Raw genomic sequence first — 26,745 nt, forward strand, 5'->3', positions numbered from 1 at the left:
CAAGTGCATATACACTAGAATCGAGACACGTAAACCCAGACTTTACCTCTCATCTAAAGCCAATCTTTGCTTCTTTTTTGAATATTACCTTTGAATTCTTACTTATTAAAAATGATAAATAATAATGATTTGGTTGTGAGTACTGTAATTTGTTTGTTAGTTTTCATATATTTTGAATTAAGAGGACGTAAAATGTAATTAGTATCTCTAGAAATTATAAAGAATTACAAATGTGTTTGATTAACAGATTGAAAATTACAATATAATTTTTTAAGCGCCTAAGAACCTCACTGTTCGATCACAAGCTTTTAAAAGATGCTACCAAAGAAGAAGAGGATGTCAAAGTTGACAGGAAGAGGAATGTGGTCGATGTTATTGGAACGCCGCGTTTTTATCGAGAAACTCATTACCAAAATCGTAGATGAGAGTCTCCGGCCGACTGTTGAAGAAACTGTAAGAAAGAGTAGACAGGCAAAAATCTATGCCTCTCGTTTTGTTTTGAAGCAATCGTTACTATTCACTTATGGAAACCTACATTCAACAGAAAGCTAACTATTTTTTTATATTTGATCTTTTGTCTTTTGTCTAAAATAGATAGACAATTTCATAATTTGACTATTATGTATATAAAAGAATACATATTCATATATGCATACTCCAGGTTTCAAGTAAGAGTGTTGTTTTATCTCTTGATGGGGGTGTTTTAGTTTATAAGTTTATTTTGCTTCCCTGTGTTGCCATTGTTGGCCTTGATCCTTTCTTTTGAAGTTTAGCCGTAATGTCATACTTTTTTTCCATACACGCAGTGGGAAACAGGGGAAAAAGAAATCCTTTCTTTTGGGGGGTTGTGGTCTGAATTTTTCGAGGTTTTTATTTATTTTTAATATATAGTTTGATTTCGGATCAATTGTTGGTTTTCTTCATATTAATGGATAAACAGCAATTGAGTTATTTTTTAGTATTTGAAGTGAAGTAAGAATGTTCTTTTAGTATTCTTGCTGAATCACTGTCTTGTTTTTGAGATTTTACTACTGGGTTTTTGGTTTGATTTCCCTATCTTACTGCAATCCTTAGAAACCGGGTTTTTTCTCTTTGTTTATTGGAACAACTTGTAAACTTTAGAGTTGAAATCTTGTCCCATTTAAAAATGAGATGGGGTGGTGGTTGGAAGCAGGGAACAAAGAAAGAAGAACAAGAACGGTGGAAGTAGGGGTGGGGTGGAGGGGAAGAAGATGATGAACAGTAGTGGTGGGTCAAAAATATGATGAGGCGTGCCTTAGAGATTTAACGGTTTGCGCGACTAAAATGAATTTTTTCTCTCCTGACTACCTGACTAAATTGTAGGTATTTTTATTTAAACGACGAAAATGAAAATATTAAAAAAAATTTAGATCATCAACTAGGTAACTTACCTTTTAAAGTTTTAAAACATGATATTTACTATAAAAATATTAATAATACTTGTAAAAAAATTCTAAATAAATAATAAAATTAAAATTAAATAATCATATGTTAATCTATGAAAATAGTCATAATGCATTTGCAACTAACAATAATAAAAAAAAATATCATATGTAATTTTATCTTATTGCTCTACCATTCTACATTTAGTGAGTTATTCCTCGTTGACATTTAACATTTACTCATTAATCTATTAGACCTTGCCTAAGAGCAAAGTCATAAAATATTTTTTGGAGTCGAATTAAGTTGTATATTTTTACAATAGCAAAAATACAATTTCATAATTTTAATAGCCTATATTTTTATAATCTTTAAATGACTAAATCAATTTTTTCATTTGAGGGTAAAATGCACTTTTACCATATACTAATTTAAATTTTTATAAGTTGTAAATGGGCTAAAAGGAATTTTTTTCATTTTAAGAGGACCGAGGCCCCTGTCAACCCCCTAGTTCCGCCCTTATGCTTGGCCAATTTTTTTTCATCGTCTCATTCGAAATATGAATGTATATAGATTACCATGAACTTCTTATATGTACTCTTCAAAGCTTGGATCATCCTAGTTCCATCTATTAATGAAGTTATGAAATATGTAACATGTTATCTGATATTGATTTTTTATACTATATTGAGATGATATTGTTAATATGATAAATTTTTTTAATAACAAATGTCATTTTAATCACATTTTGGATATTCGAATGTCTTGGGATTAAAGAGTTTGCAAACTGTTTTTAGTGATTGTGTGTAGCTCCATTCTTTCACATGGTATTGTATCCTATTACATGATACAAGAGAACTTTGTGTACTACATAATCAAAATTTTGAATTATCATATGTTTTTTTTTTTAACTTATTTAGGGTTTTCTACCAAATAACATTTTTCAAGTAAACTAATTTCGTATTTATTCAATTGTAATAATTTATATAAACCTAATTTGCTTCTAACTTATTTTAAGGTGTCAGTGTAATGACCTAAAAAATTACGGGCACCGAAAAAGTGAGTTATAGGTCTCCGTTTTAGTAAACCGAGTTCATAAATATTGATTAGAAATATTTGCGAGTCTAGTTGTGTGTTTAATTAGGCTTTAACTAAGTGAATTTAGCTTAATTAAGAATAATTAGGAAAAATGACTAAATTGAATAAAGAGAAAAAGTCGAATTATATATTAAAAGAAAATATAAATGACCAAAATGACAATTATGCCATTTGTCCTAATTGAGGCGGAAATGAATTGAAAAATCTAAGATTTTATATTATTATATTATGAAGTAAATTAAAATAAAAACAAATGTATGGTAATAAAAATATACATGTGTAATAATTATATTTGTACAATTGTAATATATTTATTTAATTAATTTTTATTTAAGTAAATAGATTTTATTATATTAAAATATTAAATTATATAAAATAAATAAAATAAGGACAATTGACTGGTGATGATAATAGACAAGTGTAAAATATATGTGTGTACAAATGTAACATCAATATTAGTTATTAAATAGATATTTATTATAAAATTATTATTATTATTATTATTATTATTATAAAAGGGAAAGAAAAGAAAAGGGGAAATTGGAGCTTAAATTTGTAATTCAATTTAGTTCTTTTTACTTAATTTTGATGTTTTAGAAGTTTTAGAACAATGTTTTATTGAAATTAAGTTGAAGTTTTGGAAGTTTTCAGGTTTTTGAACATAGTTCATGTTGAACAAAATAATGAATTAGGGATCTGATTGAATGAATTTTAAGTTAGAATTGATTAAAGGATTAAATTGTAAACTAGGCTATAAGTTCTGTGTTGTAGGGATTAAATTGAAAGAAGTTTTAAATTAGGGTTTTATTATGAACATTATATAGTTATGTAGAATATGGAAGGAAATTGAATAGAAATAAAGTATGAATTGAGTTAGAAAAGTAAATGAGATAATTAGGATTAAATTGGAATTAGGGTATAAATTAGATAGAAATTTAGTTATTATTATTAATTAGTGCTGTAATTAATAGTGTAAATTATTATTATTTTCGTAACTAACAAATAACCCGAGGCATTGACACAAAAAGGAAAGGAGAAAGTTATCGAGGAGTAATCGCGAAATCCGGGTTTGTATTACTATAATTCAAGTTATTTTTATTAAATGTTAAATTTTTAATTATATGTACGGTAAGTAAATTATGAGGTAAGCATTATTATGAAATTGAAAAGGAAATTGATTTGATGATGGATAAGTATTGATATAGAATTGAATATTGATGAAAAGTGAAATTGAATTGATTCGTAAATGAATTGAAAATAATATTGAATTGAGAAAGTGAATCGAATACCTTATTAACTAGTCGGGCTGAGTTGGATATAGTTGGCATGGTCATAGGATTGGAAGAGTTCAAGGATACTTCGACCTCGAGTCGATGAGACACTGGGTGTCACTATATTACTTCGAATAGATTAGATGAGGTACTGGGTACCAACTTATTTCGGCTTGGCCAATGAGACACAGGCCATCAATTATTTACTTCGAACTATCCAATGAGGCACTGGGTGCTATATTGGAGTGTTTGGTTAGATTCGTGTATCCGTCAAAGTCCGAGTCTGTTAATAGGGGTAATTAAAGGAAAGGTTAAATTGAATAAAATGAATTGGTTGAGCCATTAAAAGAAATGTGAAAATGGAACGCGAATAAAAAAAAATGTGATTTGAATGTGAGTATGAGAATGGAAAGCATGAGCCAATGGTTCATGAGATGGATAATGGCTCAACATGAATGTATATGATTTCAATTGTTGATTAGCTAAATTAAATTGTATGAATATATTGAGAATGACAAATTTATGTTTGAATTAGTTTAGTAAAAAATATATATATAAATAAATAAAGTTATATGATTTAATGATATGGTTATTATGCTTATAATTTGAATTATGGTAATATCACTGAGTATAAAATACTCAGCGTACGGTTGTTTTACTGCGCAGGTTAATAGGTATTCAGAGTCTCAGTTCAGCATCTAGGCGATCCCGACTCCAGCGCAAAACTCGGTGATGTATTCTTCTTTTAGTAAAAGTGGCATGTACATAAATGTTAATTTGATCACTTTAAAATGCTATATGCTTTTTGTTGTAAAGAATGAATTTGATATTTTGGTGTTTAAACTAATGAAATGGTATGAAAATTTATATGATATACATGGTATAATTGGTGCTAAATTTAGAATGGATGAATGAAATTCTAATTTAATTTTTAATGGTGACATAAATGTTCATAGAGTAAATTACAAAATTAATGTTATAGGTATGATTTTAATACGATTAAACATGAAATTGCATTGGTTGAAATATTGGTTTTGGATTGGTCCCTGTTTGAAATTGCAGGGAAGGTTAGATATTTATAAAGGGGTTATATTGAGTTTAAAAAAAAAATCCACGGAGCACCCGAACAACTCCCGATTCCTCTCTAATACGTATTTTGGGCTTTGAGTGTCCAATTAAGGGACTTTAAAATAATTTTATTAATATAATATGTTTGATAATTATTTGAATATTAATCGTAAATTGTTCGATTGTCTGATAATGCCCGTAACCCTGTTCCGGCGACGGTTTAGAGTTAGAGGGTGTTATAGTCAGTTAATAAACCACCTTTATATATGTTTTTGTTATAATATCTCAATTACTATATAGAATTTATAACAATTATACTAGGGTGCTCAAATACTTGTGGGTATAAGAACAATATTGTAACAACCCGATTTTCAGTGGTGATGGAATAGTGGTTTCGAGACCACAAATTTCTGTCGTATCGACTCATAAATATTATTTTTAGAATATTTATAGAGTCATTATAGTCGTATTAAAATTTGATTTTGAAATATTAACGCTTAGTTAGTTAATTAAAAGAAAATGACTAAATTGTAAAAAGTACAAAATATGTTAATTATAATAATTAAGTGACAATTATGCCTTTAATAATGGGATGGCAATTAAATAGGAAATAATAAAACAGTGCGAATTGGATGGCAATTTTATAAATAAATGGAAGTTTAATTAAATTAAAGTTAAATTAAAGAATGAAAAACAAAACTTTATCCTTATCTTCTTCAAATAGCCGAATGTCATAACTAGGGTGAGGAGAAAGCTTTGGTTGGCTTATTTCTTTGCATGTAAGTCATTTTGATCCCGTTTCTTATAATTTTTATGTTTTTGAAATCGTTGCAATTAGGTCCAGCTAGCTCGTACCTTCGTTTTTTATTCTGTTAAAAATTTCAGAAGTTTCCATTGATAAGTATTAGATATTTTTTATGAATAGCATGGATTTAGAGCTTTGATTGTGTTGTGTGATGATTTTGTAAAGTGATTTTTGTTAAATATTGATTTTAGGATTAAATTGTAAAAATGTCAAAATATTAGGGTTTGATAGTGAATTTTAGGTTTATTAGGGACTGTATGAGGGTTTAGAATATTTGGATAGATTATTGATTTGAAAATTTTAGTTAATTTGATAGATTATCTAATTAAGGGAGTAAATTACAAAAATTGTAAAAGTTGGGGTAATTGCATAAATTTGAAAAATAAAAGGGTATTAATTGTAAAATAGATTGGAAATGAAATATATGCTAATAAATAAGTAATTTTATATTTTAGATCAAGATCCCATAAATACTCGTGGAAATGGAAAAATAGCAGAATAGTCCCTGAACTTCTGCAATTACTACAATTCAGTTCAGGTAAGTTCGTACGGTTAAAATTTAAAATTTTTATAAATTGATGATTGATGTTATGCATATATTATATTGTTTGAATTATAATATTGAATTTGACATTCGGTTTGAATTGAACATGGGATTTGAGTATATTCGTGATTTGGTGTATGACGGGGGTTTGGAGTGGAGATGGTATTGGAAGGAGATATTGGCAGTTTACCTAGGTAAGTTGGGGTTTAGCATTTGTTGCGAACTCTCATATTTTACTTTCTGTTTGGCGTGATTGGGTAGATCAGCTCTTACGAGCTTTTGTTCAGCTCTTATGAGCTTCTGTTCAGCTTTCGAGCTTTTGTTGGTGTATTCAGGAGGACAAGTTCTTATGAGCTTTTGTTGACAATGTACTCTTACCAGTAAGTCGTTCTTCGAATGGAAAAATACCGGTAAGGTGATTTATTTAATGAATTTGAAAGACATGTTATTTATTTTTGTATTAATTTGAATACGAATGTATTTATCGATTGAAGTTGTGAATGACAGGGAGTATACTTGGATGATATTTATTATTTGATTTATTATAGTTAGTTCGATAAGATTTTATTTAACTCGTCGAACTTACTAAGTTTCATTAAGCTTACTTGTGTTGTTTAGTGTCATTGTAGATTTTTGAAAGGTTCGGATGATCGGATTAGCACTTAAGTCGCACTATCCAGCTTATCTTGGTAGTTTTTGAAACGTTTAATTCAGATTATATGGCATGTATAGGGCTCTTGTGCTATTTTGGTTAATGTTTGACTTATGTAAATGTGATGAATGATATTTTGTGCAAATAACCAATTTGCAAATGGTAAGAGAATGAAGTATAGTTGTTATGCTAGTATGTGTGGCTTGTATATATTTGAATTGTTGTGATTGTGGTAACTTTATTAGGTATATTGTTTTGGTATTGCTTGAATGAGTTGATGAATTGAATTAATGTGTATTTTGAGGTAAAGTTGTATATAATTGTGGTACCAATGATGGTACATTGGTTAGGCACATATTAGGTTGGTTATGATGCATTTTTGACCTGATTAATGTCATTTTGATTTGATATTTTAGTTAGTATTTGAGTTTTTTAAGGTTCAAGTAAATTGAAATGGTAAACTTATGTTTTAAGGTTTATTTTGAGGCCACACGTCTTGAGACACGGGCGTGCGCCTCAGCTATGTGTCCTCTATAGGTCTAAGGTACGCAAGTTAGGCTGTTACACGGCCTAGCACACGGTCTGGCACGTGGGCGTGAGATTATTTTGATGGGTACATGGCTATGTGACCCTGCAGTCCAAAATTTTTAAATTTTTTTGATTTGGTCCCGGATTGTTTCTATAGTATTTTTAGGGCATCGAGGGCTCGATTAAGGGACATTATGGATGTATTTGAATGGAATTTGATTATGTTTGTATTAATGTATGGTTTGATTGGTTTAATGTTTCGTTTGTTCGGTAATGCTCCATAACTCTGTTCTGACGACGAATACGGATTAGAGATTACAAATATAAAATTCATATTACATTTTCTATAAATCTAATTTGTTATTAGATAAAAATTGGATGAAATGTTTGAACTTATGTTCAATAACAAAATATTTTTATCAAATAACGAAATATAACCATAATTTTTAAGAATAAAATATATCTCTTAAAATTAAAATATTATATTATTATATAAAATAATATTTATAAATTTATATAATATTTTTAAAAATTTAAATCACGTAAGTATTTAAAAATTATAGGATAATTACCTCTAATCACTTGTGTAATTATCTCAAATCTTAACCTCCTCCTAACAATTGAAAAGTATAATTGAGAAAATCGATTTATACTAATTTTAGTGTGACTTGCTATTTACCGTGATTATTTAAATATGTCACTCATATCTAATTATAAATAATTATATTTAAATTTAATTAGTAGAAATCTGAAAAAAAGAAAGTGCACATAATGGATTTGGGGTTATGTATGTATGCATATCCTGACCTAACCTATCGTGTATGTCATGAATTTTGAAATAACAAATGGGTTTGGTCTTATCCGAGTATTAATACTGAGGGCACAAGTGGTTTATAATTATTACTTAACCAGACACGTGGTTTATTAATTAAGAGAATGTGAAAGAGAGGACAAGCCAACTTGACAAAGTAGGCCAATCACCATCATAATCAAATTCCCATTGACCCTTACAAGACAGTCTATTTATACGCATTATCCTTCGGTGTACTGTCAATCTAAAGTACTCAATACCGTATCATTCTTTTTTACTGATATTAATACGTTTAATTAAAAAGCCAGTTTAGAAAAATAATACTAAACAGGATCTTAGCCAACCGCTTAAATGTCTTCTTCATTTTTATTTTTCCAAATGTTAAAAAATTGGCCTTTTAAGTTCTTTGTCCCTAAAAAAAGCTTCTATTCAAGTTTCGGTCGGCACCATTAGGGGTGTCCACGGCATACAAGTTTAGTGGTTAAGATTTATTCCAATTTTATTGATATAAGCTTTCTCTCCTAAATTATAACTTATGCAGTTTAAAAAAAATCTAATATATTTAGTAAATAAATAAATAATAGAAAATTAATTAACATTTTATATGTAGAATAGACAAAATTACTTTTTTATATTACATTACAAAGTTTATGTGCAGTCTAAAATTTTTACAGCACATTAGTGGAGAATATACACACAAATTTCAGCTCTGAATCCTTCTCGCACGGCCTTCGTTAACCAAAATTTTCCCTAGTATGTTGCATAATAGGTTGTTTGATTTCAATTTAATTAATAAATGATAAATTTAATTTTTAATGTTTATGTCTTTTATCAATTTAATTTTATTTTTATAGTTTAATTTGATATTAAATATTTTAAAATAAGTCGAATTTGATCATTAATATTTTTAAAAATGTTAAATTGTCATTTTTAAAAATAAAATTTTGATTAAAATATTAAAATTTTAAATATAACATTTCGCATGACATTATTTATATAATTTTTTGAATTTTTATAAATGATTTATATTTGAATATTTTATAAATTTTAAATTATTTGTTGATGTGTCATATATGATAAATATTATTATGTTAGTACAAAAGACATGCGGATTGCCACACAAGTTACTAAACTAATATTGTTAAATAATTGATGTTATAATCAACATTTTCATAAAAATAATTTTATTCTTTTAAACAATAATAATAAAATTTAGCTAAAAAAGAACAAATACTAAATAAATAAAAGATGAAATAATTAAAATTAAATTTATCATTATATCTTTAAATAATAAATTTTTTTTAAGAATTCTAAAACCCTCTAACTATTGGTTTTATTTATTAAATTAACAATCATAAACGTTAACCTTAATTTTTTTCAATTACGCCTTTAAAAATATGCATGATTTTAAAAGGATTAAATTGTTTCAAAAGAAATCAAGTAATAACAAACAAAATTAACAAATTACTGAAATATTTTGCATCTGAATAATTGTATTAATTTTTGTAAAAAAATAATTGTATTAATAATTTATGAAAATTAAATTAAATTAAAATTTTATATAAAATTAAAATTTTTATAAAAAATTATATATTAAACCAAAATTGTTATGAAAATTTGAGATTTTTCGGCAAAATTAAACATGAAATTGTAAAGAATTAACTGTTTAAACTCCTTTTCGGTCTTCACTGACCGCAAGACGACCGGCGCTAGTTTAACACAAAGTCAACGTCCAGTCCCAATCCTAGCCGAGCCGAGCCAAGCTGAACTTTGCAACGAGTCGTAGGTAAAAGACCACATGACATGAGTCCATCTAACATCTATTTCTAATTCTGAGCCCTCTCGGGCTCCGCTCTTCGATTTTCTTCCTCTTTCAATCCGGTCCGGTTCAGCTCACTAAGCCGAGCTGGGGGAAGAAAAAGGTCCAAGTAGGCTGCATATAAATTATCTTTCTCGCCCGTCAAAGTGTTCTCTTCAACGGAGGCGAGTTCCTTCTCATTTTAGCTTTCGGAAACTTAGCTGAATCTCCATCCAAATCAGAGCCTTTAAGTTTGAAAACGCTGTGTTTAAGCAAGATCCAGATTTCAGAATGGAAGAAGAGAAAGGAGAGCTGGTGCGGAGCTTGATCGATGCGGTGAACCAGATAGCTCCAATCGGCGATTACAGATGCGCCGTGAAGAAGGAGTTTTGCAATCTCGCTAGGAGATTGAAGCTGTTGACGCCAATGTTCGAGGAGATTAGAGAAAGCAAAGAGCAAATCCCCGAAGAAACTGTTAAAGCTCTGGTCTCGCTGAAAGAAGCTTTGGTTTCGGCTAAGGAGTTGCTCAGGTTTGGCAGTGAAGGCAGCAAGATTTACCTGGTGTGTGAGTATTGTTATTCGATTTCTTTTGGATCTATTTGGTTGCTGAAAATGTCGAGGAAAACTAGCTTCTCAAGTGTGAACATTTCTTACCATAACATTATCTAAAATCAATTGATAATATATTACGCTTAATTTTAGCTTAGCCCAGCGGAAGATAATGGAATATTGAAATTCTAATATGATAATTACTGCTACATTTTCTTATTAATTCATAAAGGAAATTGATATGCCTTGTTTTTTTTTTTTTAATAGTACTAGGAAACGATATTGTTAAAAAAAAAACCACTCAAGCCAATTCAGTAGATGTTCTAGTCACAACTTCATCTGATTATTATTTTAAGTTCCCTTTGCATTCATCTCTGATTATTATTATCTTTAATTTCCCTTTACACATTCAGATAATTATATAAGAAATTCTCATCTCAAAGATTTTCAAGCGTCACAGTCATCGATAAATACAAGGCTAAAGTATAATATGTAGTCCTGCAATAGGTTTTACTTCATAAAAATTGCATAACGTTGTTGATTAAATTTATAGGATTGTCCCTTTGTGTATGAACTTGTTGTCAACTCTGAATCATTCATTTAATATAACTATATAACTATTTTGATCCTCTTTTGTTTCCATTAGTTGTCTTTTACATCCTTATCTCAGCCTCTGTTACTTTGCTTATAAGGTTATGAAACTAAGTGGTATCATCATCCCTACTGTAATTGCCAACATGATATGCTCGAGAGCCTGTGAAATTTAAGGAGGAAGTTTTACCGCTGGACGTTTTGAGTCTTTCATTCTGATTATGGAGATTTGTTTCTGCAGACATATTACTGCCTGCTCTGTTTCCGGAGGTTCTTTGAGGTTGTGAAATTGAGAGTGAATGGAGGAAAAAGAGGAGAGATGGAAAGGGAAAGGAGCCGGGAGGTGGTACTTGGTACTAGTAGCATACCCAATATATGGATCCTAAGTTTCTTGCCTTGGTGATAACTTTTTGAACATTTTGGCAGAAGCGATGATACTTAATTGGGTGGGCATAGTTGCTGTTTTCGCTTTGGATTTCAAGCTGGAATTGTATTACAACACTGTTTTTTAGGTTCTGGTTGAGATTGACAGTGTTGCTCTTGCCTACTAAGAAAATTACGGTCTCAGAAAATCAATCCTTGAAAATGGCCAATGATTGTATTATTCTTATATTTGGTCACTGTATAATTTGAGATGGAAGCCATGAGTTCATAGCCTCCAGAGAAGGTGTTTCTATGTTCTTTGTTTGAATAAATATTATTGTATATTGTTAATTTTTGCTACATCTATCTACTCTAAAATCAACTGTTTGAAACTCAAGTTCAACTTTAAATGACAATTTTTACCCCAAACTGATTATATGTTGGTGAACCCTTTGCCACTGCATTTGGCTATTGACCAATAAACTCTTTTTATTCTGCTTACAGGTTCTAGAGAGGGATCAGATTATGCATAAATTTCATGAAGTGACAGCTCGGGTGGAGCAAGCTTTGAGTGGAATTTCGTATGAGAATCTTGACATATCAGATGAAGTTAAGGAACAGGTATAGATTTATCAGTAGACACGTCTTTTGAAGAATTCCACTGTAGCTCTTGCCATGTCATAGGTCCTTTTCTGTATGACAAAAGATGATTACTTGAACCGTAGTCATCTTTGACATGGAAGAAAGTGACCTCAAGATATCACAACAATCATGATCGGTTGAGTTTTAAAGGAGTGGCAATTGGTTTGAGGAACCAAATGGATAGCAACTATAAGCATGGAGATACTCTAGGAGGGGAACGAAACCTACATATCATTTTATCTTAAAACTATTCAACTAGAGTTTGAAGCTCTAAAGAAACTTTAAGTTACTTCATATGTCATTTTGTTAAAAAAAAAAGGTTTTACATGTAGAATATTTCTATGTTTAGGTGGAGCTTGTTCTAGCTCAGTTCAGGAGAGCTAAAGGAAGGGTTGATGTTCCGGATGTTGAACTGTACGAGGATCTATTATCACTCTACAATAAAAGCAATGATGCTGCAGCAGATCCAGATGTTCTAAGGAGATTAGCCGAGAAGTTACAATTGGTTGGGATAGCTGAACTTACGCAAGAATCACTAGCTCTACATGAGATGGTTTCTGCCAGTTGTGGAGATCCTGGGGAAACATTTGAAAAGATGTCAAACTTACTAAAGATAATCAAGGATTTTGTACAGACAGAAAATCCTAATTTGGATGCTTCTGCAAGGGAAAAGAATCTTCCTAGTAGTAGTGGGCAAGCAACCACTGATGGAAATCACAAGACTCCAGTTATACCAGATGATTTCCGCTGTCCAATATCCCTGGAGTTGATGAAGGACCCTGTCATTGTTTCCACAGGGCAGGTACATTTGTTGCAGATTTCCTGCCCTGATAGACCAATCTTTTTTCTTATTTCTAGATCATTTCCAGCCTTGAAAAATGAAAACCACTTCTCTCTCCTTTACTTAAATGTCTGTCTGTAAATGCTTAAATTTGCTTGCTAAATTTGTTTGGCTATACACCTAGCATCTTGCATTGGCGAAGGGATAGTTCATGAAATGGTTCTAGTCATAGATTTGTTCTCTATTTAAATTGCTTTAAGTAACTAGACTTGAAGTTGCAACAGAAGTCAGATGCTAACTAAAAGGTGTTTTTAAGAAACTTGTGTCTTCAAATACGTACTTTGGATGATTGCACATTTAAGCAGATGCTGAAATCTTGTTTTCCATTACTTTTGTGCTATATTTTTAACAGGTTTCCTTATTCTCTTCTGTAGACTTATGAACGTTCTTGCATTGAGAAATGGCTGGAGCAAGGTCACGGAACATGTCCAAAGACACAACAGACCCTCAGTAGCCCTGCTCTTACGCCCAATTATGTATTGCGTAGTCTAATAGCTCAATGGTGTGAGGCAAATGGCATTGAGCCGCCTAAAAGACCCGGTAGTTCTCGACCCAATAAAGTCACATCTGCCTGCTCACCCGCTGAACGTACCAAGATTGAAATTCTCCTCTGTAAGCTTGCATCCAGCAGTCCTGAAGATCAAAGAATGGCTGCAGGTGAAATCCGTCTTCTTGCCAAACGAAATGCAGATAATCGTGTGGCAATTGCTGAAGCTGGGGCCATACCTCTCCTTGTGACCCTCCTTTCGACACCTGATTCACGGACCCAAGAACATGCTGTAACGGCACTCCTTAACCTTTCCATTTGTGAAGAGAACAAAGGAAGTATCATATCTTTTGGAGCAGTTCCCAGTATAGTCCAGGTGCTTAAGAAGGGAAGCATGGAAGCTAGAGAGAATGCAGCAGCTGCTCTCTTCAGCCTCTCAGTAGTGGATGAAAATAAGGTGACAATTGGTGCCTCAGGAGCAATTCCTCCCCTAGTGACATTGCTAAGTGAAGGCACACAAAGGGGGAAAAAAGATGCAGCAACAGCACTCTTTAATTTGTGCATTTACCAAGGGAACAAGGGAAAAGCAGTGAGAGCCGGAGTTGTCCCAACATTAATGCGTTTGTTGACAGAACCTGGAGGAGGAATGGTGGATGAGGCATTAGCCATACTTGCAATACTCTCTAGCCACCCGGAAGGTAAGTCTGCCATAGGAGCAGCAGAGGCAGTGCCAGTTTTGGTAGATGTTATTGGTAATGGATCTCCTAGGAATAGGGAGAATGCAGCTGCGGTTTTGGTGCACCTCTGTGCCGGAGACCAACAGCATTTAGCAGAGGCCCAGGAACTAGGAGTGATGGGTCCTTTGTTGGACTTGGCTCAAAATGGTACAGATAGGGGGAAGCGGAAGGCTGCTCAATTGCTTGAGCGCATGAGCAGGTTTGTTGAGCAGCAAAAGCTTGCACAGGCGCAAGCTGAGGCCCATGCTCAACAGTCCCAGTCTCAGTCTCAGTCTGAGATTCAACAACCACACCCACCCTCTGTGGCATACACTGTTAATAGATGAGGTTCAAATTGCCTTAATTTTTGTTCCTTTTATCACCTTGTTTGTTTTTCAGTATCGAAGGAGGCGGCTTTGCTTCAGAGATGAAAGATCACCTATCAAACCTGTAAGTTATTCATTTGTTTGTGTGGAAGAATACATTATTCATAGAACCTTCAAAGTTCCCTAAAGATAAAGGGAAGTGAAAGGAAAGAAAAGAAAAGGGCTGATTTGTACTTGACATGAACTTGAATTTGTACCATTATAACATATGTTACGACGGTAATCATCCTCAGTTTTTATACGAGAGATGTTTTCCAAATTCAGATCGTACTTTGTTTTCCAAAGTCATTAGTGTTATATATATATATATGTAACCAAAAGAGGGGATGTGGTTGCTCAAGCGCAAACTTGTCAACCTTGAACTTCCAAGCAGTTGTATATATATTCATATATTTTCCTATGATATCTAGAAGCCTTAGCGAAAGGGATTGTGGTGTTAAAGAGAAGTGGCAGCACAATTCACAGCAATCTTGGATGGAAGAAGTGCAAGGAAATCCATAGGTAACAGATACTCAAGGCGGAAGTTTCGGAATAAATTTGAGAATATTAAATGCAGGAAAATGATTTCCTCTCTAAATTTCTAAAGATTGATGAAAGGGTTATTCGGATTAAGCTACCTGCCAAACACAAACTTACCGCATGGGGGGTTAGAGGATGGGCAGTATTTGTGCCGTCCATCAAGCTGAAATTGAAATAACGTAGTTTCTTAAAAAACATATGGAATGTGCAAGGATTAGATTTTACGAGTGTTAACAATTAATTCGAAGATAATGAATTTGAATTATTATTTGTAAAGTAATTTTAGATTAAAGTTTTAGATTCAAATTTAAAATTTCTAATAAAATTAGATAATAAATTAATAGAAAGAAATAATTAAAGAATTAAAGAAAAGAAATAAAAGGTGATAAATGGATTAATGAAAAGAAGAAATAAAATGAATGGATAGCAAATAGTTGAATAGATAATTTAGTTATTTTTGGTGAACTTGAAACTCCCTTAAAATAATTGTATTAATCAAACTTTTATTAATAAAAATAATCAAGATACAATGTATACGATGGCAAGGGAGAAGTCAGGGGGGAGGGGGGCTGGCATGGGCCCCGACCCCCCTAAAATGTAAATTTGCTCTTTTGGCCTTTAAAATTTTTTAAAAATTTTAAATTAGTAAAGGTAAAATTGTACTTTGGTCCTCCCCTAAAATTATAAAAATTCGATTTAATCCTTTACTTATGTCTTCAAGCAATTAATCTAGTCATATCTAAAATACTTAAAAATTCATAATAAATAAAACTTTAAAATAGAAAATGTAACACCCCTAACCCGTACCCGTCGCCCGAGGGTTAAGGAGTATTACCATACAAGCACGAAATTCCATTTAACTTTATTCGAATAACTGCCGTTGGCACACTTACAAAACCGAATTCCAACTTGTTTTTTTTCAATTATACGATATACAAAAGAGTCATCTCAAGTTAATGGGTACATTGATTCATTCTTAAGTTCAATTCACATCAAAACATGGAAAACATTAATCGAATATCAACCACACATTCACATTAACTATGTGGAACACATATAGTAACTTAACAAGCCATTTTCGCATGGCTATACATATATACATCATCAAAAATATACTTATTTAACATCAAAAAGTCAAGCCTATACATGCCATTATCAAAGTTTAGCTACTAGAGTACCGAATGGACTTAGATAGAGTGGACGACTTCGACTTTGAGATTCCCGAGACTGTAGCTAACGAACGAGATCTATAAAACAGAGAATTAAGGACAACAGAGTAAGAATTTCTATGCTTAGTAAGTTTTAAGCAATGAAATCATTTAAAATTAAAGCATAGCATTCATAAGGCTTATCATCTTTTCTTTGACCGAATGTAACCATGACTAAATATACCACTATTGTTCATGCATGTCATTTTAAATTTTTCCTTAAACACAAATTCATATCACGTAGATAACTTCTTTTTATCCAACCAACTTCATCATTTGGTCGAATACATCTAATTCAATTACAAGGCTAAATAAATACATACACGCATATTCACATATTCATGTTACTTCACACTTCAACCAATATACTCACATGCTCAGTGTAACACCCCAAACCCGGCCCAGACGTTACGGCCGAATTCGGCGTGTCACGTTGAATGTTTTTCGAAAACCATGTTTTAATTGAAAACCCTTCTTGATGTAAAACTCATTGGAGTGTTATTGTAAAACTCATGTTTTAATTAAAAATCTTTGAAAAGAATATTTTCATTATAGATTAAAGTGAATGGAAGCTGTGCACCAGGTAGGAAGCCAGAAAAGAGGAGGTGAGTCTATTGGACTGCTTAAGTACCAAGCTCTTCATGGATCCAATCCTAGACATGCACACATCCATTGCCACACTTAAAGCATATTACTTGTCCACGAACAACAAATTAAGTTTAAGTCCATTTAAAATATTTATTTCCTTTGAAAACATTTACGTTGCGGAAGCTTTGCTCGGTAATCGTGATATTTTGAAAATAAGTAACTTTTATAAAACGCGCCCTAGAGCTAACCAATTTAATAACCCAAAATATTAAAAATAATAAAAAGAGCGGCCTTATTACAACTTAAACCAGAATAAAAATAATCAAAATAATAAATGCGAAACTTATTTTAAAGAAAACAGAAACTTAATCTTCGTGGCCACTCTGAACCCCGCCCATCTCCAAATCCACCAACTAGGGCTCACCTACAAGGATGGAAGAGAAAGGGGGGTGAGTTTGCAAAACTCAGTGTGTAAAGTATCCCAACCAGAGCCCAAATCGGTTCAAGCTTTACTGGGCCTAAGCCCTATTCAGAAATCAGTTTTAACTGGGCCTTAGCCCATATCAATATTAATCTGGGCCATAGCCTCTTACAGTAACAGAGTATATTGGGCCTAGCCCATATTAGTATCAATCTGGGCCGTAGCCCTATACAAGTCGAGATATATTGGGCCTTGCCCATATCAACACAGTTGGGCTCATTTCAATACAGTATCATATTATTAATGCATGATAACCCCATCCAACCCTGCACTTGCCTCCGTCCATCTCTACACTTCCTGTGCGGAATAAATCACCCACGCCATCCCTACACTTACAGTGTTAGCACCGGTTGCGACACTAACTATAATCCGCAGCAAAGCCGCTTATATCAAAATATATGGCACAGCCACCAGAACGGGTTCTTCCTCCATAACAAAACCTAACCCCATGCAACAGATATAAATGTCATGGCATACACCAAACAGAATCAGAATATCATGCATTTCAGTCAAAATTAACCCTAGGGGTATAACGGTCATTTTGCACCTAGAGGTAAAACTGTAAATTTTTCACTTTTAAAGGTATTTCAGTAATTTATCTATTTTAGGGTTTTTCATGCATATTCCTACCTTTCACGTACTAACAGAATCACTTACTAAGGGTTCTTACCGAATTGGGCCCGTTGGCCCATTATTCTAATTTTGGCCCATTAAGCCCAAAAATATCGAGAGCACAGAAATCATGCACTTTGCAGTCCAAACATTTCAGCTTACCAAAAACATTAATCGATTTACCTCACGAGCATTCGCACACTCGCAAATCTACAAAATACCGATTTTTCGGCATTTTGGCTTTTCAGCTTTTGCCGATTTAGGCTAAGAAAGGGTGACAGTTACACACCTATTTGCGATGAAACGTTGACGAGTTCCACACACGAACTGCCTACAATCAATTACTAATACGTTAACTATGAATCCATAGTAACTTATCTGCAAAACTCCATACCAAAAATCGACCATTAACACTTTAGGCACTAGTGTTCTTACCTTTGCCGAAATATGAACTAGATCCAGATTCAATCGTTCCAATTATCCAAGCCTTCGATCAGTTGCCTTTAATCCACACTATAGGAAAACAAATCAAATATCACCATTAAACCCTTTGAGTACAATCAACAGGCACCCTTTGCATATAGGGGTTTTTCGGCTTTTACCCTAATTTATGAATAACGAAAGAAAGATTCGAGCGTTTACCTATATCGTTATGAAACTACTCCCAATCGATTGTAGATCCAACCACCGCACAAGAAGGGAAAATACTCAACCAAGGGTTCGGCCTTTGCAGTACCTCAAAGTAGTAAGATTTCGGTTTTGGAAGAAAAGATACGAGGTTTGGCTTCAATGGAAATTCAGCTAACCAGTTTTGTTAAGGATTTATGAGAGAAAAGAAGAAGAAGAATATGAAAGATTTAGGTTCGACAAAAAGATAGGATGAAAATCGGCAAGAGGAGAAAGAAAAGAGAAGAGGGAAAGAGATGAGAGAAGGAAAGAAAATAGAAAATAGAATTGTTCAGCTTTTGGGAAAAATAGAAAAGAATATGAGCAAAAGAAATAAGATAAGATTAGAATAAAATAAAATCCTTTTCCAATTTTAATTCCTTCCTTATCTCCTTAATTCATGGCCAAATTCAAAGTTTGAATTTAATTCAAACTCCCCACTGCTGAGCAGCAGTCCACCGCTCAACCAACTCCTCCTGGTGCTAGTAGCGTTTCAATACCGTACGGTCCCTTCCAAGCACGTACAGCAAAAAGAAGCACCTTTTTGCGCATAACGTTGTTCTAACCTTGGACCTCCAGGTTTCCCAGCACGCTGCTGGCCACTGGGACTCGCATTTGTTTTCAATAATATACCGTCACATTTTATCTTAAAGGTTACCTGCTGAAGTCCCGTTCAATTTAAAAATATAATATTAAAACATACCTTCGCTTGGACTCCAACTTATACCCTTGAGAAACTCCTAGCACCCTACTACCACTGCGCCATAAGCTCTTTTTTGTGTTAAATTATACTCGCAACTCCTTTTAACCCTTATTCTAGCAGCGATCTGCATATTAAAAAAACACCCAAATTGCGTATGCTGTGCCTTGAACCCAAGCACCTCTTCCGCCCTCCTAGTATACTTAGCCACTAGGCCAAATGCTTGCTTTTGACATGAATTAGCCTGAAAAATTAATAAGGCCTACCTGCGACAGCCCTTGGTTTTTCTAAAATAAAAACCCACATTTGCGCACGCAGGGAATTAAACCCCTACTCCCTTCCTATTGCTTAACACGCCTTGTAACATTCAAATAGGCCTAAACTAATAAAGGTTATGTAAACCACAAATTCAGGTAAAAAAAAAATATTTTATTATTATTTTGAGGTTCATGGTATGATTACATGATTGTGTGAAAATTTCGTGATAAAATTCTATGCATAAAGTGCTTAAATTGAGGTTAGGGACTAGATCGAATAATTTGCAAAACTTGCATTCTAGAAGTTTTTAGTATGAAATTATTTTGGAATATTAATTAGGAGATCTTAAATGGTAATTTGACCAATTTTAAGTTCATGGACAAAATTAGGACATGGAAGGAATTTTTGAAAGTTTAGTAAGGAGGGGCATTTTGGTCATTTGGTTATTAACATTAATAAAAAGGTAAAAAGATGATAAAATTGTATCATCTTCTTCAAGTTACCAGCAGAACCTTACCTCTCTCCATAGCTGGGGTTTCTTCAACTTTCAAGCTTCATAGTAAGTGATTCCAAGCCCCGTTTTTAATGATCTTTACGTTTTTGAAGTCCCGGTAGCTCGATAAAGCTTATGCTAGCAATAATTTAAGTTAGGAATCAAATTTGGAAAAATACCCATAGGTGAAATTTGTGTATTTTGATGTTTTATGATGGAATATGAGGTTTTAAATTATGTTAGACAACTTGTGCTACTTGGTTTTAAGTGAAAACGAGTAAAAGGCTTAATCGGAAAAATACCTAATAGTCATAAGTACATGTTAGTGTGTGAATTTGATGTTGCCATAGAAGGAAAAATGATCAGCATGTCATAAAACATAAGAAAATAGGATGAAGTTTAATTTACGAGCCTTGGGGCAAAAGTGCAAATATGTGAAAGTTTAGGGCAAAATGTAATTTTTCCAAAGTTTGAGTAAAGGGTTGTTTTGATAAATGTTGATATTAAATAAGCTAAATTTGCTATTATAGATCAAGAAGAGCGAAATTGAGAGTAGATCGGGAAAAGAAAAGTAAAGGACTAAATTGTAAAGTTTAGTCACATTTTGTATCGAGGTAAGTTTACAGTAAATAAATGCAATATTCTTTTATTTTACATTATTATTGTCAATTTCAGCATATATATATTTATGTTATGAAAATATTTAAAGTCGAATTTAAGGTGAAGTGACAGAGGAAAAGTGTTAGAAAGCCCCGGTTGAACCCTAGGAATGTTAGGATATTAGGGTTGACAAGACAGAACGAAATGAGCCATGTAAGTCCATATTAGAAATATGGCTTTGGAGACAGGATTGAGCCATGTAAGTCCATATTATATATGGCATTGGAGACAGAATAATTCATGTAAGTCCATGTCAAAGACATGGCATTGGCGTGATATTGATAGACAGAACGACCTAGTATCCTTAGTATTCCGAGTGGTTCAACGGGTTAGGATACGAGTTAAATTACAGTGAATTAACAGCAAAGGAAAAGTAGATTATACTTATGAAAAGGAAAGGTCGTAAGAAAGAAGGTAAGGAATAAAGAAGAAGATAGAAATTGAGAAGTAAAGAAATTTATGATGTTAGATGATATTATGCATAATTATCCATTATGTTGAATGTTGTGATTTATTTGCTTGTAAGCTTACTAAGCCTAGTGCTTAATCTCTTTATTTTCTTCTTCTTATAGTACTTATCTAGCCACTCGGGATCGAAGGAAACGCCGGAGGCCGATCACACTATCAAAGAAATAACTCAGTATAATTAGACGTTTTGTTTTGTGTATGGCATGTATAGAAACTTAGCCACTTTTGGTATAATATGAACAATGAATGATGTGTAAATACTTGCTAGTGATTAGCTAATAAAATGGCCGATGATATGCATGTTTATTAATATGTATGATTGAATGGTGATTATCACATGAAAATTATGAAAATGTGAAAGTAACCTAAAACAGATTCAAGTAACAGCAACGACGTAACTTTGAAAAATCACTAAAAATTGTATAAACATAGTTTGAAGATGAATAATATATGAAATTAAAGCTTATTATGTCTATTTTCTTATGGAATAAGAAAAATAGGTAAAGATATTATATTTCATGATATATCTGAGTTTTAGTGAAACAAGGTCAGAGCGATTTCTAGAACCCCTGTTTCAACTTTGGAAATTCACCATAAATTTTAAAAAACTAATTAGAAGGTATAATTTATATGGTTATAATCCTTGTTTAGTCTAGTTTTAATAGAAACAAACGGCTTAGTGATATGAATTTTGTACAGGAAGAAACATGGTTCGTAGTAACAAGAGGTTAGTGCAGTCGAGTTTTGAAACAGGGGAAACTTTAACTAATAAACTGTACTAATTGGCCAAGTCAAAAATCTATGAAAAAAATTAGTTGATAGATATATGAGTCTAGTTTCAGGAAAAATTTACGGATCTTAATTTTGAATTTCGGAACTCAAGATATGAATTTTTGGGCGACTACGACGCAGAATGGCAGCACATTCCGAAATGCTTAAATAAACAATTTAAACCTATTTAAGGGATAGAATAAGTTTAGTAATGCCTCGTGCTCGATTCTGGCAACAGTCTCGGGTAAGGAGTGTTATATTTATTGGTATCAGAGCAGGTTTAGTCGGTTCTCTAACAGTTAGTGTGAGAAAAGTCTAGCTATACATGCCATACTTGTATTTTGATAGTGTGACGACTCACGATTTTTTTTAAATATTTTGTTTTATAGTAATGGATCCCAAGCAGCCGGTGATGATGATGTAGAAAGTAATGCGCCTGCTTCCACAGAAGGGGCAGCGCCATCTGAGAATAGGCCAGTAATAGTTGATCAGGGAGGAGTGACTCGAGAAGCTCTCTTTCGAGCTTTGAATGATTTGTTTGCCGAGTTCGTTCGTACGAATCCGGCAGTTAGACCTCCACCCCCTCATGATTCTCAGGCTACCCAGGTCATCCATTATTCTCTCCGTGGCTTCTAACCAGTACTCAGCCACATTTGGGGCTACTCCAGAAACGCCCTTAAAAACTTCTGCTCCATTCGATCGGAGACGTTCCGGAACTGACCCACGACTTTCGGTACCAGTGTTGGGTCTAGCGACCATCTTCAGAATACGAAACATGGCTTGGGACAGTGCGTCATCCCTAGCCGTACGATCATACGGTCTTGTCCCACTATCTGTCGTAGGCGATACCGGTGTCTCACTAGCGTCCACCACAGGTATAGTATCAGAGGCAAGGGACTCAGCTCGAACCCCTCTACGGCCTCTACCACGGCCCCTAGTACCCCGTCCACGAGTACCACGTGTGCTCATTGTATCTATCGAATTGTCTGTATTAAGAGTTTTATGCACAGATAGAGTTTCAGAGTTCGCTTTCGCAAATCTCAGCCTAGCTACAGTCTCAATCTTATAGTCTCAATATATCTTTAACTACAATGTCATAGCAGAGTCTCAGTAATATAACAGATACTTAGTAAAGTTCAGAAAATGTACTTACAGACTTGGTGCCCGGGATCCAGTGTGCCACTTCATCAGAAATCAGCAATTCAAACTTATTCTTTGTGCATTTTGAAAACAAAATTTAAAAGAATTTTCTAACATTTTTGCAAAATCGATTTTAGTGTTTTTCCATAGAACTAGATTTCAAAATTATAAAAACTTTTGGACCCGATCCACAGCCGAGTTGTTGCAACCGGACTCTGATACCACTAAATGTAACACCCCAAACCCGGCCCAGACGTTATGGCCGAATTCGGCGTGTCACATTGAAGTATTTTTCGAAAACCATGTTTTCATTGAAAACCCTTCTTGATGTAAAACTCATTGGAGTGTTATTGTAAAACTCATGTTTTAATTAAAAATCTTTGAAAATAATAGTTTCGTTATAGATTAAAGTGAATGAAAGCTGTGCACCAGGTAGGAAGCCAGAAAAGAGGAGGTGGGTCTATTGGACTGCTTAAGTACCAAGCTCTTCATGGATCCAATCCTAGACATGCACACATCCATTGCCACACTTAAAGCATATTACTTGCCCACGAACAATAAATTAAGTTTAAGTCCATTTAAAATATTTATTTCCTTTGAAAACATATACGTTGCGGAAGCTTTACTCGGTAATCGTGATATTTTGAAAATAAGTAACTTTTATAAAACGCGCCCTAGAGCTAACCAATTTAATAACCCAAAATATTAAAAATAATAAAAAGAGCGGCCTTATTACAACTTAAACCAGAATAAAAATAATCAAAATAATAAATGCGAAACTTATTTTAAAGAAAACAGAAACTTAATCTTCGTGGCCACTCTGAACCCCGCCCAGCTCCAAGTCCACCAACTAGGGCTCACCTGCAAGGATGGAAGAGAAAGGGGGTGAGTTTGGAAAACTCAGTGTGTAAAGTATCCCAACCAGAGCCCAAATCGGTTCAAGCTTTACTGGGCCTAAGCCCTATTCAGAAATCAGTGTTAACTGGGCCTTAGCCCATATCAATATTAATCTGGGCCATAGCCCCTTACAGTAACAGAGTATACTGGGCCTAGCCCATATTAGTATCAATCTGGGCCGTAGCCCTATACAAGTCGAGATATATTGGGCCTTGCCCATATCAACACAGTTGAGCCCATTTCAATACAGTCTCATATGATTAATGCATGATAACCTCATCTAACCCTGCACTTGCCTCCGTCCATCCCTACACTTCCTGTGAGGAATAAATCACCCACGCTATCCCTACACTTACAATTAGTTAGCACTTCTTGCACTAACTATAATCTGCAAAAAGTCGCTTATATCAGAATATATAGCACAGCCACCAGAACGGGTTCTTCCTTCATAACAAAACCCAACCCCATGCAACAGATATACATGTCATGGTATACAACAAACAAAATCAGAATATCATGCATTTCAGTCAAAATTAACCCTAGGGGTATAACGGTCGTTTTACACCTAGGGGTAAAACTGTAAATTTTTTACTTTTAAAGGTATTTTAGTAATTTATCTATTTTAGGGTTTTTCATACATATTCCTACCTTTCACGTACTAACAGAATCATTTACCGAGGGTTCTTACCGAATTGGACCCGTTGGCTTATTATTCCAATTTTGGCCCATTAAGCCTAAAAATATCGAGGGCACAGAAATTATGCACTTTGCAGTCCAAACATTGCAGCTTACCAAAAATATTAATCGATTTACCTCACGAGCATTCGCACATTCGCAAATCTACAAAATACCGATGTTTCGGCATTTTGGCTTTTCGGCTTTTGCCGATCTAGGCTAAGAAAGAGTGACAGTTACATACCTGTTTGCGATGAAACGCTGACGAGTTCCACACACGAACTGCCTACAATCAATTACTAATACGTTAACTATGAATCCATAGTAACTTATCTGCAAAACTCCTTACCAAAAATCGACCATTAACACTTTAGGCACTAGTGTTCTTACCTTTGCCGAAATATGAACTAGATCCAGATTCAATCGTTCCAATTATCCAAGCCTTCGATCAGTTGCCTTTAATCCACACTATAGGAAAACAAATCAAATATCACCACTAAACCCTTTGAGTACAATCAATAGGCACCCTTTGCATATAGAGGTTTTTTTGGCTTTTACCCTAATTCATGAATAACGAAAGAAAGGTTCGAGCGTTTAACTATATCGTTATGAAACTACTCCCAATCGATTGTAGATTCAACCACCACACAAGAAGGGAAAATACTCAACCAAGGGTTCGGCCTTTGCAGTACCTCAAAGTAGTATGATTTCAGTTTTAGAAAAAAAAATACGAGGTTTGGCTTCAATGGAAATTCGGCTAACCAGTTTTGTTGAGGATTTATGAGAGAAAAAGAAGAAGAAGAATATGAAGGATTTAGGTTCGACAAAAAGATAGGATGAAAATCGACAAAAGGAGAAAGAAAAGAGAAGAGGGAAAGAGATGAGAGAAGGAAAGAAAATAGAAAAGGAGAGAATTGTTCAGCTTTTGGGAAAAATAGAAAAGAATATGAGCAAAAGAAATAAGATAAGATTAGAATAAAATAAAATCCTTTTCCAATTTTAATTCCTTCCTTATCTCCTTAATTCATGGCCAAATTCAAAGTTTGAATTTAATTCAAACTCCCTATCACGAGCAAAGAGCCCACCGCTCACCGACTCCTCCCGGTGTCAGGTAGCGTTTCAATACCGTGACGGTCCTCCCATACGCTGCAGACAAAAAAGAAGCACCTTTTTGCGTATAACGCTGTTTTAACCTGGGACCTCCAGGTTGCCCTGCACGCTGCTGGCCACTGGGACGCGCATTTGTTTTCAATAATATACCGTCACATTTTATCTTAAAGGTTACCTGCTAAAGTCCCGTTCATTTTAAAAATATAATATTAAAACATACCTTCGCTTGGACTTGAACCCGTACCCTTGTGAAACTCCTAGCACCCTACTGCCACTGCGCTATAAGCTCTTTTTGTGTTAAATTATACTCGCAACTCCTCTGAACCCTTATTCTAGCCGCGATCTGCATATTAAAAAAACACCCAAATTGCACACGCCGTGCCTTAAACCCAGGCACCTCTTCCGCCCTCCTAGCATACTTAGCCACTAGGCCAAATGCTTGCTTTTGACATGAATTAGCCTGAACAATTAATAAGGCCTACCTGCGACAGCCCTTGGTTTTTCTAAAATAAAAACTCACATTTGCGCACTCAGGGAATCGAACCCTTGCTCCCTTCCTATTGCTTAACACGCCAGTCTCGGGTAAGGAGTGTTACACGCCTAACCACTAGGCCAGAATCCTCATTATGTCCAATTTTAGCCCAACTTATTAATAAACCTTAATGCCCAGATCCCCTGAAGAAAAAAAAAAAAATTTTTGCTAGAGTCTTGGACCGAATTTTTCCCACACTTTAAATACTTCTAAATTTATTTAAAAACTAAACTAATAATAATAACCATAATAATGAAAATTTCAAATACGATAATATATATATATTTTTCCTAATAATAATAATTATAATTTCCATAAATCAATAAAAATAGATACAAGAAAATTTTCTAATAATAATTTAATTTAAACACTAAATTAACAACAATAATTTTATAAACATATTTGTATCTAATAAT

The 26,745-nt window shown here is 33.6% G+C and overlaps 1 protein-coding gene across 2 annotated transcripts; it reads left to right on the forward strand.

The window, feature by feature from the left end:
- Positions 1 to 9,963: 9,963 nt before the first annotated feature.
- On the forward strand, positions 9,964 to 14,810 carry LOC108453531 (U-box domain-containing protein 13-like). Of its 2 annotated transcripts, none has more exons than XM_017751677.2 (4): positions 9,964 to 10,537; positions 11,984 to 12,100; positions 12,471 to 12,923; positions 13,337 to 14,810. In XM_017751677.2, the coding sequence occupies exons 1-4, from the start codon at positions 10,268 to 10,270 to the stop codon at positions 14,510 to 14,512; spliced, it is 2,016 nt and encodes a 671-aa protein (XP_017607166.1). In that variant the 5' UTR covers positions 9,964 to 10,267; the 3' UTR covers positions 14,513 to 14,810. The 2 variants fall into 2 exon arrangements, with proteins under 2 accessions (XP_017607166.1, XP_017607171.1); XM_017751682.2 differs by having other exon boundaries at positions 10,412 to 10,541.
- The last annotated feature ends 11,935 nt before the right edge of the window (positions 14,811 to 26,745 follow it).

Source organism: Gossypium arboreum, chromosome 5, assembly GCF_025698485.1.
Source record: "Gossypium arboreum isolate Shixiya-1 chromosome 5, ASM2569848v2, whole genome shotgun sequence".
NCBI lineage: Eukaryota > Viridiplantae > Streptophyta > Magnoliopsida > Malvales > Malvaceae > Gossypium > Gossypium arboreum.